Below are 17,500 nucleotides of genomic sequence, written 5' to 3'. Positions count from 1 at the left end.
TTCACATTCATTCAAATCGGGAAAGATAACTAAGTGTTACCATCTAATTTATCACTGCCTCCTGTTATTCATTTTACATCATTATTTGTACGATATAATATATACGATTATTTGGCATGACGTGATGAAGGCATTGAATGTTTACCTCATATTCACTGTTTTCCTAGAACGCATGGCAGTGGTGAGTGACCGAAGCAATCTGACACTGTGCCGTCACTTCTTGGGGCGACGGTACGTTGTTGTTGGTTGTTCAGATGAATAAGAAGGCCCGCACGCCCCTATTTACTCTTTTATTTTGACTCTATTGTTTTAACCCACCCCCAACCCTAGTTCAAAACATTTCGATTGTGCCTACGTACCCATCCCAAACCACTGTTGCCGAAAAGAAAGAAAGAGAGAGAGAGAGAGAGAGAGAGAGAGAGAGAGAGAGAGAGAGAAAGCTGATAAACCAGAGTTCCTGAGTGGAAAATTGGTAAGTCTGTCTTTCCCCTTTTTATCGAAAATCTTGTGGCTCCGATTGGAGCCGGAAATGTTGAAATGGCCAAGAGTGTAACCTCTCTACTTTGAGGAGGTGTACTTGGTGACAGCCTTGGTGCCTTCAGACACGGCGTGCTTGGCCAGCTCGCCAGGGAGGAGCAGCCTGACGGCCGTCTGGATCTCCCGGCTGGTGATGGTTGAACGCTTGTTGTAGTGTGCCAGGCGTGAAGCCTCTGCAGCAATGCGCTCGAAGATGTCATTCACGAAAGAGTTCATGATAGACATCGCCTTGGAGGAAACACCGGTGTCAGGGTGGACCTGCTTGAGCACTTTGTAGATGTAGATGCTGTAGCTCTCCTTCCTCCTACGCTTCTTCTTCTTGTCTCCCTTGGCAATGGCCTTCTGGGCCTTGCCGGCCTTCTTAGCGGCCTTTCCGGAGGTCTTGGGTGGCATGGCGGCGCCGAGTCAGACGGTATGTGCACGGTGCGGGAGCGAGCGAGAGACTGAGTCGACATGGGGGCCGCGCGAGTGAGAGTGAGTAATTGATTTCCCCCCCCCCTCTTAGAGATGGTGGGGGGGGGCTGGGCCACCTCGTAGCCCAGTGCAGTAATGTTCGTTTAGTAATTACATCGGAGGGGGGTTTGACTTAACTATTTTGATTAAAATATGCGGGGTGTTAGATATGGCGTTATGGATTATGGATGTGGCTGTGTTGCTTAGTGTTTGAACAGGTGTGGCGAGAGGGGAGGTGGGTGTTATATCGGGGTCTGGGTAAGCGGCGCTGCTTCTGATGGTGGCTGTTGCTCTGCATTTAATTATGTAGTGTAGCAGGGGGAAGGGGGCGTCTGTTCTGCAGTAGTTGCAGATTGCGTTTCTGATATTATTTATTACTAGATCACGTGATAAGTAGCCGAGGCGGAGGCGGTGTATGTAGGTGAGGAGTCTGTTGGGTGTATGTGTAGGAAGCGGTATTTGTTTATATTTTGTTGCACTGGCGTACCAGATGGCGGAAGTGGAGCCTTGGTTGACATGGTATTCATGGTCATGTTTTGTGAGAGTGGGTGATATCATTTTTATGTCGTGTTTTGTTTGTGTTATGGTCGGTGGTATGTGTATGTCTATCTGTGGGTGCGTAAGTGCGTGTTTGGCTGCACGGTCTGCACGTTCGTTGCCGTGTATGTTTACATGGCTGGGGATCCAATGTATCGTGATTGTTCTGCCTGATTGTGCGATGTTGTGTGCTGTGTTGTTTATTGTGGAGATGATGTGTCTGTTGTTACGGTGTTTATGTTTGCGTAGTGTTTGTATGGCGGAGAGAGAGTCTGTGTGTATGTTTATGTGCGTCTGTGTATTTGTTTTGTTAGCGTCTGACAGCGCCTCCGCAATGGCTACTAGTTCTGCTTGCAGGGTGGATGCTCCGTCAGAAATTCTTGCAGCGAATTCTTTTCCATTGCTGATGAATGCAGCTGCAGCTTTCGGTTGTTCTACAGAACCATCTGTATAGTAGTTTACTGTGTTTCGGTCCGTGATTGTTGCAATTCTTTCTAGTGCTTCTTGGCGTAGTAGTTGTGGGAGTGTGGTTTTTTTCCCTGTGATTTTTGGGGTGAGGAGTCTGTATGGTGGGGGTCCATGGGGGAGGTTCTTTATATTCCGGTATCGGGGTGTCGGGCTGTTGTGTGATTTTGTTTGTGGCGTTGTATTTTCTAATGGCCCGAATTGTGCAGTGTGTCCAGCTTTTATTTAGGAGGGTGGGGTGTCTGATCAGTTCTGCTTTGATTTGTTTTATAGGGGTGAGGTCTGAAGCACTGTGAGCTAGCTTAGCAGCTATGCATACTACTCGTGCTTGTATTCTGTTTTGTAATGATTCGATGCCGCATTCCATGCGTAGGTTGACGAGGCGAGTCCAAGGTGGGGCGTTTGTTATCGCACGTAGTGCATTATTCTGGATTACTTCTAGCTTTTCCGTTAGTTGTGGTTCTATGGTTATTAGTGCGGGGGCGGCGTAGTCTACTAGGGAACGGATAGCTTGGATGTAGAAGAGTCTTAGTACTCGATGTGTTGCTCCCATTCCTCTGCCGGCTAACGCTCTGAGTGCGTTTGTTCTTATTTTTGTTCTTTCCCTGAGGTAGCTTATTTCTTGTCTGAATCTGAGGCTGGTATCTAGCCAGACTCCTAGGTACATGTGGGTGGTGACGTAGTCAATAGGTGTGGCATCGAGGTAAAGTTGTTGTTGTGGTGTGTTCATGCCGAAGGGGAGTGCTTTGGTTTTATTTATGTTTATTTTAAAGCCAAGGTTTTTGCAGGTGGAATTTAAGCGTGTCAAGGCGGTTTGGGCTTTAGTATGATAGGGGCCCTTGTTTATGATGATTGCTAGGTCGTCTGCGTAAGTGAGTAATTTGACGTTGGGGCCTAGGTCTATTTCTAGGAGGCGTTCAATTAGAGTGTTAAAGAGGGTGGGGCTGATTATACTTCCCTGAGGGGTGCCGTTGGTGTGTTTGTGGAGTGATGATGTGGTGCCGTGGAAACGCACCATCGCTTCTCTGTTTGTGAAGAAGTTTTCTATCCACTGTAGAAGCTTGCCTCCTATTCCTTTGCGGGCCAGGGCGTCTAGTATTGATTCGGGGCAGGCTAGTTCGAAGGCCTTCTCTAAGTCTATGAAAATAGCTAGCCCCTCCTTCCTCTCAGTTCGGTGAATAGTGTTGCGAGGCATTCGCTCGTTCCCCTGCCGCTGGTGTAGGCGAATATATGATCGTGGGGTGTGGGTGTGCACCACTGTAGTCTTCGCAAAATCATTCTTTCAGCTGTTTTGCTGAGACAGCTTAGTAGGGAGATGGGCCTGTATGAGCCTGGATTTTTGGGTTTTGGCACGGGGGTGATGAGTGCCTGTTTCCAAGTTGTTGGGAGTTGTCCTGCTTCCCAGGAATGGTTAATTAGGTTCAGTATGGCGGCTTTTGCGATGGGGCCTGCGTGTCTTATCATAGAGTAAGTGATGCTATCCTTACCAGGGGCAGTGTCTTGGCTTGTTTTCAGTGTATTTTCAAGTTCGTTCATAGTGAATGGGCAGTCGGCTGGATGCTCTTTTTGCTTCTCCCTGTTAATTAGGTGTCTTCTTTCATTATGCAGTAGTTCCTGGCGCCGTCTTGTGGCATCTGGGAGATGTCTTGGGGAAGTGTTGTTTGCAAAGTTTAGTGCTATTCTCTCGGCTTCTTCTTGTGGGTTGGGGTGGGATGTGGGTCTGTTGGGGGTTGATCCTGACACTGCTCTGAGTTTCTTCCATAATGCCCCAGTGCTGCTGCTTGCATTAAGGGAACTGCACCACTCTAACCACTTTTTCTCCTTGATTTTGTTCTTTTCTTCTCTTACTAGTCGGACTGTCGTACGTAAGTGTTGCAGTCCTTCAGGTGTTCTGTTTTTCCTGTATATTTTCTTTGCTTGGTTTTGTCTGTGGTTTAGTTCCTTGACTCTATCGTTGTAAAACCACCAGTCTTTGTGGTTGAATCTTTTGTGTGTTGTTTTGGGGATGGCAGCTAGTGCGGCGTCTTGTATGGCTGTTGTTATTTGTTTTTCATGTGCTTGGAGATCAAGTGAGTGTTGCAGTGAGGCTGTGAGTTGTTCCAGAGTATCTGTGTATAGTTGCCAGTTAGCTTTTTTTGTATTGAATCGTGGGGGTGGGCCTGGTGGTTTGGGTAGAGGGGGTAAATTAGCTGTTATTGATATGGCATGGTGGTCAGACATTAGAATTGGGTGGGTGTTCCACTGGGTTAGGGGAGCCAGATTGGTTGATATGAAGGCGAGGTCAAGGCGGCCTCCTTGTATATGGGTTGGGGTATTGGCTTTATTTAGAAGGGTGACTGTGTTAGTTTCATTCAGGAGTTCTGCAATGTGTCTCCCTGCTTGGTTGGTGGTGCTAGGGGAGCCGAGGAGGGGGTGGTGGGCGTTCATATCTCCTACTATGAGTGTTGGCTGGGTGTCAGCATTAGCAACGAGTTCTGTGAGGTCAAGGTCTGCGTTATGCTTGCGGTATACGTTGTAGATGTGGAGATTGCAGTTCTGCAGTGATATGGAAATTCCCTGTGCCTCTATTCCGTCACCACAATGTGGCATGGGTACTATGGGTGTTGTGGGTATATGGCTTCTTATGAATATTGCGAGGCCTTGGGGTCCGTTACGTGCTGAGGGGAGGAAGAGGGGGGTAAAGCCTCTCAGTCTGCAGTTTCGGTTTTGGGGCAGGAGGGTTTCTTGTAGTATGACCACATCTGTTTTGTCTGTGTGGACTGCTTCCTCGAGTTCTGCTTGTTTACCCCTGATTCCGCAGATATTCCACTGGAGGAACTTGATGTTGTTGTTATTGGGGTTATGCTGTTGAGTAAGTCCCAGGACATTTTGTGCATCTAGGTTGTTGTGTGATCTGGGGGTAGGTTGCGTGTTGTTTCGCTCGTTGCTTGGGTTATGTCCATGGCTTTTAGTGGTGATCGTGAGCGAGTTCTCTGTGTGTGCCTGGCGTCTATTGATGTGGAGTGGGGTGGTTTGTCTGCTTGTTCTTGGGGTTGTGGGGGTTTGTAGGGGTATGGGGTTGGTTGCAGCGGTGGTTGGTGTGTTGGGTTGATCTGTGAGGCGGTTGGTAGAGGTGGGTTGTCTGGCTGGCTGCTTGGGGTGAGTAAGTTGGGGCTGTGTTGTGTCGTGTGAGTGTTGATTAACTTGTTTATCGCTGGGGTTACTAGTCTGGGGTCTAGTTGGCGGCCTAGTTGGTCTGAGACAATCTGTAGTACTCCCAGTGCTATCTCCCGGCATAAGGTGCGGAGTGTTTCTGTGTCCACTGTAGTGAGTTGTGGCTGTGGCGTTTGGGTTGCCTCTGTCGACTGTGTTTGTGTTGCAGTCGTAGTCAAAATTGGTGTTGAGGTTACTTGGGTGAGGGATGGGGGTGATTGTTGTGAGACAGGTAGGCTTGTTTTGAAGTTGGTGGTGGTGGCGTTGCTGCTTCTGGGGTGGGGGGGGTACTCTGCTGTTGTGGTGGGGTTGGGTGGGGGTTGGGATTGTCTGTTCTGTGTACCCCAGACGAAGGTGCCTAGGGGTGCTGGAGAGACTTTGAGTCTCTCCTGCACCCACTTGGCTTGTCCTTCCATGCTTTTTAGTACTCTGTCTATCCTTGCTGGGCAGGATCTGTTCCAGGCATGGTGGTTGCGTCCGCAATTTGGGCATTTGGAGTTTATTGGCTGTTTGGTTTTGAACTTGTTGAGGCACTGCTCTGTTGGATGTTGTTGGCTGCACATTGCACAGGTTGGTGGGCGTGTACATGTCGATTGATGATGTCCAAACTTCTGGCAATTGTAACATCTTAGTGGTTCTGGGGAATATGGGCGTAGGTAGTAGGTTCCCCAGTTTCCCAGGTCTAGAGTCTGGGGAATGGTGCCTCTGATTGTTACTAGAACTTGTCTTGTCGGTTCCCCTCGTGTTTCGCAGCGTGTGGCTGTTTCCACCTGGCTGTGTTTTAGGATTGGTTCTAGTGGCTGAAATTGGTTGTAGCCCATCAGTATGACTTTGCGTGTTGCAAGGTCGGGGTTTAATTCCTTTATGATTGCAGGGTAGCCTGCTACTGTTTTGCAATACTTCAGGGTCTCGTACGTGTCTTGGTCGTGTGGTGTTAAGATCATACTGTAGTCTCGTCTCGTTGTGGTGTGGAATTTCAGGTTGGGGTGTTCCTCTTCTAGTTGCATGACTAGGTCCATTGTTGTGGCGAAGGCCTCCTGCTTTGGTATCAGGAAGGGTGGTAGGTTTGTAGTGGGGCGTGGGGCAGTCTTTACGGAGACAGCTGGAGTTCTTCTGGGTTGGATGTTTGGAGGTCGTGCTGCAGGGGGTTGTCGTTTCCCGATTTAAGGGGGGCTGGCAGAGCTAGGGGGTCATTGCTGCTGTCATTGCTTCGTTTCTGGTTTTTGTTGTACTTTTTCTTGTTGGTGACGACGGTGAAGTTTTCGTCTTCATTTGGTGCTGTATTAGAGTTGTCTGCCTCTTGCTCATCTATTTGTGCTGTGCAGTCTTGGGCCGTGTCGTTGATGTCACTGGGTGAAGTGGAGATTGCTTCTGTAAAGTCAGATTCTGGCGGTGGTGGAGTGGTGTCCATTTCACTTGAATTATCGGTGGGTGGAGTCAGCGGGTTTTTCTTCTGCGAGTTGTCCTGTTGCACAGGTACTTGCTTTTGCTCCTGGTGTATGTTCCTTGGGGCTGGGGTCTCTTGGTCTTTTGTTTAGGCCAGCTAGTTTCGTCATGTTGCCTGTGGTTGTTGTGCCTGTCTTCAACTGTATTGGTTTTGGCTTCGTTGTCTTGGTTTTGGGGATGGTTCCTCCTCCTCCTCCTTGTCCTTGGGGAGGGGTTCTGGGTTGGTTGGTCGTTTTCTTCATAATGATAGGGAGAGAAAAAGGGAGTGCCCAGGCCTACCTATATCAGCGATCCTAGGCGCCGGGTTTTTACCTCCCCCGTCCTCTAAAGGACGTCGTGGGGAGGGACCCTGGCACCTACGCTGATTGCCCCCTGAGGGGAACCTAACCCTAACAGCGTTTTGCCTTCCTGCAACCCCCTGGCTCCCCAGCCAACCTAGTGGCCCCCCTTGTGGCGGCCCTAAACGGCCTTCCCGCGGGGTTCGGTTCGCCAGTGATGGGGTTGCAGGAAATCCTACGGCGATGTGGGCAAAGGATTGCAAAGGACAGGGAGATAGAGTGTGGTGTGTTGGATGTGTGTGTGTGTATGTGTGTAGGGGGAGACGGTGGGGGGGGAACGTTACAGAAAGGAGAGTGTTTGGAAGGCGGGAAAACCCGCCTGACTGTGATATACAGCTGTCAGTTGCCTAACAGTGTATAGTCACAGTCGTGTGGTGCTGCTGGTGGCAGGAAGTGAGGAATCGAGTTAACAAAAGTGAAACGTGGGATGTAAACTCCGTAGAGTTAAGGAGCTGGAGATGCTTCTCCTTCCGCTGCTCGCACGAGAATGGGGGGCCGCGCTTGCTGAAATCCTTATATGTGATTTCTGCCCGATCGCAGCCCGGCTTCTGCCTCCTTCCCATTCGCGGGTGGGATGGGGTCGGATCGGGAAGACGGGTATTTAAGGGAAGGTCGCGCGGGCCGGGGACATCCTGCTCTTCAGTTCTGGCCCAGCTCTCATAGTGAGAACATCTCTTCCCCAGATCCTGAACTGTGGCTTGATTTCTCCTTAGACTTTCACAGTCTGTTTTTTCTCGTTTACGAGATCCGGTGCTTTCACAAAGTCTCGTGTGCTCTTGTGCTTTTTGTGTGTGTGTGTGTGTGTGTGTGTGTGTGTATCAGCTGTTTGTCCGGCTGCCACTTAGAGTCCCTGCCGTAGTACGACGCCGAACCCTGAAGGGATACCGTAGGGTATTTCCATGAAGGGGGGCCTTAGAGGCCTGGTTATAGGAGGCGGCAAGGGTAGGCTTTCTGTTAGGGCTAGGGTTAGGTAAGTCCCTCACGGGGCAGTGTTGGGGTACTCTCACGGCGCCCTTTAGAGGGCGGGGAGTTTAGGCCCCCGGCACTGTAGGGAACCGCCGGATTAACAGCTGATAATTTATTTATTTTCTTGTTTCTTTCGTTGCTCTTTTAAGGTATATACATTGGTTCATGCACATATATTCGTGTATATTTTAAGTATACATGTGTGTATGAGTATGTACATGTGTGTATGCTAGGAAGAGGAATGGAATAACATTTAAATAAATAAATACTCCAGTACATATATATATATATCTTACAGATACATATATATATAGAGCCCCTTTTTTTTTTTTTTTTTTTTTTTTTTTTTTTACGATGAGCGCACCGGATCCTGCACTTGATCCTGACCAGAGTGGTGACTTGTGTTCACCTCCATCACCTACAGGCACCAAGCCTAAGTCTCAATGCAAAAGGCCACGACTAACAGGGCCAGAATATGGTGCTGATGATCTCTTCCTGAACATGGATACCGAAGATGTCTCTCCCACTGATTCAGACCTCTCCAGCAAGAACGCCCAGCTACCTCCTCCTGACACCTTGACCTCCAAGACAGATGCTACCCAGGCCCCTGCCACCACGATGACTGAAGATGACGGCTTTACACTGGTACAGAAAAAGAAAAATCGCAAAAGACTTACCAACCTTGCTGATGAGCCAGCCACATCCTCCTGCAATACAGACCGCCACACCACACTCACAAACACACGTTCCTCTTCCCAGCACCTTCCTCAGCCACCTAACACTACCAGTACACCCCCTCTTCCCCCCTCCAAGCCTCCTGCGTTCCTTATCACCAATAATGATGCCTTCCCCACCCCTTATGACACTGTGATCGCCTTGGAGACAGAGATGCCTCATCTCAAGTTTAAATTAGAGGCAACACGGAACCAAAACACGATCCTGGTTCCTCTCGATAAAGACACCTTTCACGTCCTAGACTCTCTCACCTCTGTGGCAGGCAAACCTATCTGCCTGAAAAAACTTGACCCTAACCTGTCCACCAGAAAAGTGATCCTCCAAAATTACCCTACAAATTTTCCCCTGCAAGCCATAAAAAACAATATCCAAGTGGAGGAAGCCACGAGATGCGAGGTAGGGGGAGCCCCCACCAGGCAGGTGCTAGTCACCCTCAGAGGCCCCATCCCAACAGCACTCGACCTACAGTCGTGGGGCACCTACACTATCCGCCCATACACCCCGGAACCTCTCAGGTGCTTCAATTGCCAGCGCTACGGGCACCACCAGTCACGTTGCACTCGCCCCCCAACATGCGCAGTGTGCAGCGGTCGTCATGCCACGGAGGAGTGCATCTCCAAGTTAAAGGCCAAGCAGCCGGTCCAGCCGAAATGCCCCAACTGCCAGCTCCCTCACCATGCCTGGAACAAACTATGCCCAGCTCGCAAAGACCTAGTGCAGAAGGGCATAGTGAGAGAGCACCGTTGGCTCCAGGCAAGGACCACAGTGACACCAGCACCACCAGGGACCTTCACATGGGGACAACAACGCACACCACAGTCCACAATACGGCAACCACCGGCCCCAGAAGAGTTCCCCCCTCTACCTCCAAGCAAACAGACACCTCCAGCAGTTCCCCCACCTCCATCCAGACCCACTCCCACTGCCACATCACACACCACAGCACAACCGCCTCCACCAACACGTCCGACAGTCCACACCATCTCGACTCAAACAGTGCCAGATGCCGCCACGCAAACTCCTCCACCAGCTCCCATACTACCTCCAGGATATGTCATTCTGAACAGGGACCAACTGGCCTGCTTTGCTCAGCAAATAGCCGACCATATCACCACATGGATGGGAAAGGAGCTAGGCATGCCTATCCCCAGCCCAGAGGGAATTCACTCGTTCGTACACAAATCCCTGGACCGGTTTGCACACAGCCCACAGCCAACACAAACAGAGATGCCACCGCCACCCACAACCCCTACCACAGCTCCTATTCACACACAACACAGCAAACAGAAGGGAAAAGAGGAACGTCAGAGCCGCTCACGTTCACGCAAACAGTCTCAAGACCGCCTACGAACACCTCACCAACAGTCACGCAGCCATGCCAACACCACAGACAAACAGCAAGACAAAGCACACCAGCTGTCCCCAGCACCACCACACACAGACACCAACACACACAGGAGATCACGATCCCCCATCCCAACGCACACAGACATGGACGACTAACACACACATTCCCTCACAGACAACCCACACACACACAAGCACTCCACATTTTACAGTGGAACGTCTATGGGATTACTCCCAAACGCCTCCTACTAGAAGAGGCAGCCCATAGAGACCATTTAGACATCCTCCTCCTCCAAGAAACACTCCTAAAACCAAACAGGCAGCTCCGATTGCGAGGCTTCACCTCCTTCCTCCTCCCCAGCACTCCAGGCGGCCCCAGAGGCTGTGCCATACTCGTTCGGAGCCATATACCTGCCACAGCTATTGATCCGCCACCAGACTGTGGCGAAGGTGTTGAGGTACAAGGAGTTGACATAACCCTGGCAGATGGTCACCTACAAATATATAATATTTACCGTCACCCTACAGCAGACATTAACCTTGGGGAGGTTGCCACTCTCTCCACTACTAACCAGCTCTTCATTGGTGGCGATCTTAATGCCCATCATCCCAGCTTAGGCTCTAGATCCCCCACGAATGCAGCTGGATGCCATGTCTCTGCACTACTAGAGGAGGTGCCAGAGCTCATACTTCTTAACGACCCAGCCACCCCAACACACGTCCGTGGAGGCAGGCTAGACCTCTCTTTTGTGTCTTCCAGCCTAGCCCCCCTCACTACCTGGAGGCTCCATCCCACCCTTACGTCTGACCACCATGCCATACTAACCACCATCAGTGTTGCCCCACTCCCCACGCCTACTGGGCCGCCACCACGATGGAATACTAAGAGGGCAGACTGGCCTAAATTCACTACCACACTGGAAGAGACAGCAGCATTTAACGCTACAGTAAATCTAGAGGAACATGCTGCCCTCCTCACAGATGCCTTTAGTGCAGCAGCAGGCTCCTCTATCCCAAAAACTGCTCCCCCAAAGGCTTACCATACAGACCATTGGTTCTACTGTGACAGGGTGAAGGAACTAAACAGACGCCTTAACAGAGCCAAGAAGAACCATAGAGCCAACCCGACAACTAATAGCCTAGCCTACCTCCAGGCCGTCGTCAGGCATTCTACAGCAGAGAAAACAGACATAAAGGAGCAAAAATGGCTGGAGTGGTGCCAGTCCCTTGGTGCTCATTCAAGACTGGGAAGCATTTGGAAAAAATTGAGAGCTGTTTCCAATCCGTTGCCACCTCGTCCCCCCTCTCACCCCGACCCACAGGGAGAGGCTGAAAGACTGGCAGCTACATTTGCCCAGAGGACCTCCCCCACACAGCTTCCAGACGACACCAGACATAAGCAAGAAACCCTAAACCAGACCAGGACGGATCTTATAAACATGTGCAAGGCCACCCCAGCTGACTCTGATCATCTATTCACGATGCATGAGCTTGATCAAGCCTTGAAAACAAGCACTGACACTGCCCCAGGCCCAGATGGTATCACCTACTCCATGCTCACACACGCTGGGCCTACAGCAAGATCCGCCTTCCTAGACCTATTGAATCACTCCTGGTCTATGGGCAAAGTCCCTGAGCAATGGAAGACTGCCACCATTCACCCCATCCCCAAACCACCTGATCCCACAGCCTTTAGACCCATCTCCCTCCTCAGCTGCTTGAGCAAAACTGTTGAGAGGATGGTGCTCCAGCGCCTCAACTGGATTCTGCCATCACCCCACAGTCACATCTTTGCATATACCAGAGGCAGGGGAACGGCTGAGTGCCTGAGCTCCTTCCTCTCGGAGTTGCGTGGAGGAAGAGGCCTGGCCATTTTTATAGACCTCGAAAAGGCCTTCGAGCTGGCATGCCCGAAGGCTATCCTGGCAACCCTAGCAAGCAAGGGAGTCAAAGGTCGCCTCCTGTGCTGGCTTGAGAGCTTCTTTCAGGGCCGACGGGCAGCAGTACGATTTCAGGGGCACACATCATCAGAACACCGCCACATCAACGGAACCCCACAGGGCAGCATTCTCAGCCCCACGCTTTTTAACGCCCTAATCAACTGCCTCCTACAGGTGGATCTAGGCCCTGGAGCCCGACTCCTCTGTTATGCTGATGATATTACTCTGGTAATCCATGGTGGCCCATATCATGCAAAAGCCCAGAGGGCTCTGACAAGACTCCACCTAAAATGTACAGAACTGGGACTCAAAATCAACCCAAATAAAACCAAGGCTCTTCCCTTCCTCATAAACCCACCGAAAGACAAACTCCACCTCGGTGACACAGCCATCGATTATGTTCTCACACACAAGTACCTGGGAATTATCTTCGACTCCAAACTTTCTTTCCGGACTGAGGTCAACCACCTCCGAGAAAGAACAAAGCTTCGCCTCAATGCTCTGCGATCCTTGGCAGGAAAGGGAAGGGGTGCCTCATACAAAGTCCTCCGTCTATTCTACATCCAGACCATAAGAGCAATAGTGGACTATGCAGCGCCAGTACTACCGTCCCTTGACGAGCCACAACTGACTAAACTGGAAGTCATCCAGAACAGTGCCATGCGCACCATGACTGGTGCACCCATGTGGACCAGACTATGCAATCTCCGCATGGAATGTCACCTCGAATCCTTACACCTTCGCATACAAGCAAGGGTGGCGGGCCTAGCAGCCAAACTAGCCCACAACTCTTCCCCCCTTCCCCTATTGCCACGGCTCACAGCAGCAGCCAGCCTCCACCAGGACTTACTCACAAATAGCTGGGTTCATAATGTAGCTCGAGCTATCCACACCTATGAACTAGACAACTTTATAACACAAGCCAATAACACACCTGCCACCAACTTCATCCCCCAGCCTCCTTGGAGTCCACCCCCATTCACGCTCATTCTCACGCACACACTACCCAAAAAACAAACGCCCACCCAATTGCTGCGTCAAGAGGGCCTCAGACAAATTGCCACCCACACAATCCCACGGTCCAATACATACTACACCGACGGTTCTGTCACACCAACCAAAGCTGGAGGAGCTTTTGTGTGTGGGGACAGATCTTTTGGCTTCCGTGTCACAGATGGTGCCTCCACCCTCCAGGCCGAGCTGGCAGCCATATTAGCTGCCCTCTCTGATGCCCTAGAGCACAACCCCACTACTCCCACTATCATACACACGGACTCTGCTTCGGCTATTCATACTCTTCGCCAACACACTCACAAAGACAACATTCACTTAATCCATGACATTCTCACCACCTCACAAGGTATCTGCAATGCTGGAGGATCGATTATTATAAATTGGATCCCAAGTCATGTAGGCATCGTGGGTAATGAGAAGGCAGACCTTACAGCAAAACACGCCCTAGAAAGACCGAACATCGATTTTGTTATCATGACAAGCCTAAGCCAAGTCAAGCAAGGCATTAGAGAAAGGGCAGCCAGATTAAATAAAGATGACCACCGCCTATATGTCGAACTACGCTCCCCTCTGCTAGATGGTATGCACTTGCCACACGCTACAAGCCACTACCACCTATCACTAGCTCCAACCTTAACATGCTCACTCGTCTGCGCCGCCTTCGCCTGGGATATAAATGCTGCAGCGAAATCATCGACGGTGACGAAGCACCAGAATCTGAATGTCAGCACTGTCAAGCGGCTACACTCTACCCCCTCCTGCACTACCTCCTCAAATGCCCAGCCACCTCACGCATCAGGAAAAGACCTCTTCCGAACCCAGATATTCCCAGAACCCATGATGCAGCCAGATCCATTAACTGTCTACGAAACGCTGCAGCCTATGTTGTAGCCACGGTCCCTCTCCCAATATTGACTGAGGTGGTACGCTCTGCCCCCCCTCCCACCTAACATGCATGTCCTTCGATATGCAAGTATACATGTGTGTATGAGTGTGTGTCTGTGTGTGTCCATGTGTGTGTGAATATGCACATATACGTGTATATGTGCATATATATATTTTTACCAGTCAAGAGACTGCTCCGGCAGTATCTACCCCTTACTGATCTGTGCCTAAATCCACTGACTGGGCTAACATATGGCCCGGCCCCTTCCATTTAATAGAAGGGGAAATCTTTAACAAACAAACAAACAAACGGGCCGGGGACGCATTAGTCTTCTCCTGAAGGTCCTACTACTCCAGCAGCAGCAGCAGCATGTCCGGACGTGGCAAGGGAGGCAAGGTGAAGGGAAAGTCCAAGTCCCGATCTAGCAGGGCTGGGCTCCAGTTCCCCGTCGGCAGGATCCACCGTCTCCTTCGTAAAGGCAATTACGCCGAGCGTGTGGGTGCTGGTGCTCCCGTCTACTTGGCTGCAGTCATGGAGTACCTAGCAGCTGAAGTGCTTGAGCTGGCTGGCAACGCAGCCCGTGACAACAAGAAGACTCGTATCATTCCCCGTCACCTGCAGTTGGCTATCCGCAATGATGAGGAGCTCAACAAGCTCCTCTCTGGCGTCACCATCGCCCAGGGAGGTGTCCTGCCTAACATCCAGGCTGTGCTGCTCCCCAAGAAGACGGAGAAGAAGTAAACGCTTCCAAGAAATCCTTCTTCTTCTTCACCTCCATCGGCTCCTTTAGGAGCCACATTCGTTTCTTGAGAGAGAATAGACTTTGGCATTGCCCAACAGCATCATCATCATCTTTGGGTATGGATGAATGTGTTGGTATACTGTATGTTTGTGTATGTGCCTATAACGTGGTATGTGTTGAATGCTGGCATGTGTCTGTGGCTATATTTACGTTCGGTTGCATGTAAGAAGCTACTGACATCAGTGAAGGTGGAGTAATAATAATAATAATAATAATAATATTATTATTCCCACTACTACATAGAGTCTTGTCCCGTTCCCAACTGCACCTGCATAATACTGTCCTGTATAATTATGCCTCCTAACTGCCTGGCCGGGTGGATGAATGAAAACATAGGTGATGATGATGATGATGATGGCTATTCTCCCACCATCGAAGGAATGGACAAAGTCGTTCAGTGGCAGAGGATATGGTGATGTATACAACAGTATATATATATATATATATATATATATATATATATATATATATATATATATATATATATATATATATATTAGTCGTGTGGTGACGACCATTGTGGATTTAACACCCCCAAATAAGAGCAATAATGAAGAAAATACTTATCATTCATTTCTCTCGTCATTATGAGTAGTATTGCAACAACTAGTTACTACACAATCAAAAACCACCACTACCACCACCATCTATTCATCCATCCATCCATTCATTCATTCATTCATCATCATCATCATCATCATCATCATCATCATCATCATCATCATCATCATCATCATCATCATCATCATCATCATCAAAGATTAATAATAATAATCAGCAGCACCACCACCACCACCCATCGAACTGGGAGCTCCGGTGAACGCCTGATTAGTGAAACTGTTGGGAGGCGAGTGTCAGCCACCTTGTCAGCCACCTCTTCTATATAATGCACTAGCGGTCGTGCAAGTACCAATCGGATCCATTTAAATTTGATTTCAGGCCTCAGCGGTTGATGCAATGCTTGTACGATGGGTGATTGGTGGGTTTTGGTACTTAGAGAAAACGGCCGTGACAGCGACAAATTCAAGGGATAACTTGTTCATATGCAGACATTCTGTCTGTCTAACACTTAGGCATTCATATCATGCACCGTTTGTGGTGCCTCACCGACGTGACTGACTGTGTCTTCTTTACTCTAGGTGCATCCTTCAAGTGTGCTGCTGCTGCTCGTGCATATGAAGGCAGAAATACCTTGGATTAGTGGGATTTGCCTTCACGATTTACGGAGGCGACTCCCGGAGCACAGCAGAGGAGATGCTCTCGCAACAGGATGGAAATTGCCCTGATAGGTATGGAGAAAGCTTTCCTGAAATGGGGGTGGGGGGGGGAGTAGACCAGAGGAACAGAGAAAGCAATGGCCCAGCAAAATAAGTGATAATGTATATGTATGCAGACGTCCATTTAAATTAGAAGATGTAGTAGCCAAATTGACAGTTGCCTAATCCCCCCACCGTGTTTTTTTTTTTTTTTTTTTTTTTTTAACTGCCAGACAGAGAGAGAGAGAGAGAGAGAGAGAGAGGTTTGGTATGGTTCAGTTAGGTTATGGTTGGTTTGGTTTGGTTATGTTAGGTGTGGTAAGAGTTGGTCGGGTTGCATTACATGTTTTCATATCTGTTACATTAAAAGAAAGAGAGAGAGAGAGAGAGAGAGAGAGAGAAAAAATGGTGCTACCTAACCTGCTCAACGTCTGCATTTACTTATACTACTATGCCTTCATTCATTCTCTTTCACAGAAATTAGGTGTGGACCTCTAAAAGAGGTCCGGGGGTTGCTGTTTATTGTGTGCTTTGCCGTGGCCAGGTGGAATAGTGCCATGCAGTTATGCACGCAGCCTCTTAGCCGCCGAAGCCGTAAAGGGTGCGCCCTTGCCTCTTCAGGGCGTACACCACGTCCATCGCGGTCACGGTCTTACGCTTGGCGTGCTCAGTGTAGGTGACAGCATCGCGAATCACGTTCTCGAGGAACACCTTGAGAACACCGCGGGTCTCCTCGTAGATCAGGCCCGAGATACGCTTCACGCCGCCACGACGAGCCAGACGACGGATGGCAGGCTTGGTGATGCCCTGGATGTTGTCACGAAGCACCTTGCGGTGTCGCTTGGCGCCTCCCTTGCCCAGACCCTTGCCGCCTTTGCCTCGACCAGTCATAGTGTCTACAGCTGCTGCTACTGCTCCTCAGACCCAGTAGTAGTGAGTGTCCACTCCGCTCCCAGCACCAACAATGATGACGACCCCGCTCGCCGACCACCCTTATATAACGCAGTGTCGGTCGTGCAAGTACGAACCTTATCCACCTAACCTCGATTTCAGGCCCAGGCCCAACCCCAGCTCCCAGGAGGCCAATCCTAGAGAGGCGTCGTAGCCAGGTCACGCCACAGGGCATGCCAAATTTTGCAAGCAAACCAGGAATGGCATCGAGAAAGCATGAACAGTAAATCACCGCCATGTACATCACACCCCGACCACTCACACGCCGCCAGTCCGGAGGCAGGCCACATAAAAGCCGCTGCCAGGCGCGGCGCGCCAACACTCTCGCTCGTCTCACAGCTCCCTCCTCAGTCGCGCGCCATGGCTCGTACCAAGCAGACTGCACGTAAGTCCACTGGAGGCAAGGCCCCTCGCAAGCAGCTGGCCACCAAAGCCGCTCGCAAGTCCGCCCCTGCCACCGGCGGCGTCAAGAAACCCCACCGTTACAGGCCTGGCACTGTGGCCCTGCGTGAGATCCGTCGCTACCAGAAGAGCACTGAGCTGCTTATAAGGAAGCTGCCATTCCAGCGTCTTGTCCGTGAGATCGCCCAGGACTTCAAGACTGACCTGCGCTTCCAGTCCTCTGCCGTCATGGC

At 50.2% G+C, this 17,500-nt stretch overlaps 4 protein-coding genes across 4 annotated transcripts in view; 2 read left to right on the top strand and 2 right to left on the bottom strand.

The window, feature by feature from the left end:
- Window positions 1-558: 558 nt before the first annotated feature.
- Window positions 559-930, bottom strand: LOC145400049 (histone H2B). Its single transcript, XM_080272550.1, has one exon. It carries the CDS (start codon window positions 928-930, stop codon window positions 559-561), a length of 372 nt encoding a protein of 123 aa, XP_080128676.1.
- Window positions 931-14,225: 13,295 nt separating this feature from the next.
- LOC145400048 (histone H2A) lies at window positions 14,226-14,597 on the top strand. Its single transcript, XM_080272548.1, has one exon. It carries the CDS (start codon window positions 14,226-14,228, stop codon window positions 14,595-14,597), a length of 372 nt encoding a protein of 123 aa, XP_080128674.1.
- Window positions 14,598-16,493: 1,896 nt separating this feature from the next.
- LOC145400047 (histone H4) lies at window positions 16,494-16,805 on the bottom strand. Its single transcript, XM_080272547.1, has one exon. It carries the CDS (start codon window positions 16,803-16,805, stop codon window positions 16,494-16,496), a length of 312 nt encoding a protein of 103 aa, XP_080128673.1.
- Window positions 16,806-17,225: 420 nt separating this feature from the next.
- Window positions 17,226-17,500, top strand: part of LOC145400046 (histone H3) — a 411-nt gene continuing 136 nt past the window's right edge. The window contains exon 1 of the mRNA XM_080272546.1: window positions 17,226-17,500. This exon is cut by the window's right edge and continues 136 nt beyond it. Within this exon, the coding sequence (XP_080128672.1) occupies window positions 17,226-17,500 (275 nt within the window).

Source organism: Coenobita brevimanus, chromosome 51 (assembly GCF_032717465.1).
Source record: "Coenobita brevimanus isolate Jiangsu-jjx chromosome 51, ASM3271746v2, whole genome shotgun sequence".
NCBI lineage: Eukaryota > Metazoa > Arthropoda > Malacostraca > Decapoda > Coenobitidae > Coenobita > Coenobita brevimanus.
Note: the sequence above shows the minus strand (reverse complement) of the source record. Positions and strands in the feature narration are given on the sequence as shown.

Excerpts from the sequence above, each read along its gene's own strand:
- LOC145400049 (XM_080272550.1), bottom strand. The coding sequence starts at position 930 with ATGCCACCCAAGACCTCCGGAAAGGCCGCTAAGAAGGCCGGCAAGGCC.
- LOC145400048 (XM_080272548.1), top strand. The coding sequence starts at position 14,226 with ATGTCCGGACGTGGCAAGGGAGGCAAGGTGAAGGGAAAGTCCAAGTCC.
- LOC145400047 (XM_080272547.1), bottom strand. The coding sequence starts at position 16,805 with ATGACTGGTCGAGGCAAAGGCGGCAAGGGTCTGGGCAAGGGAGGCGCC.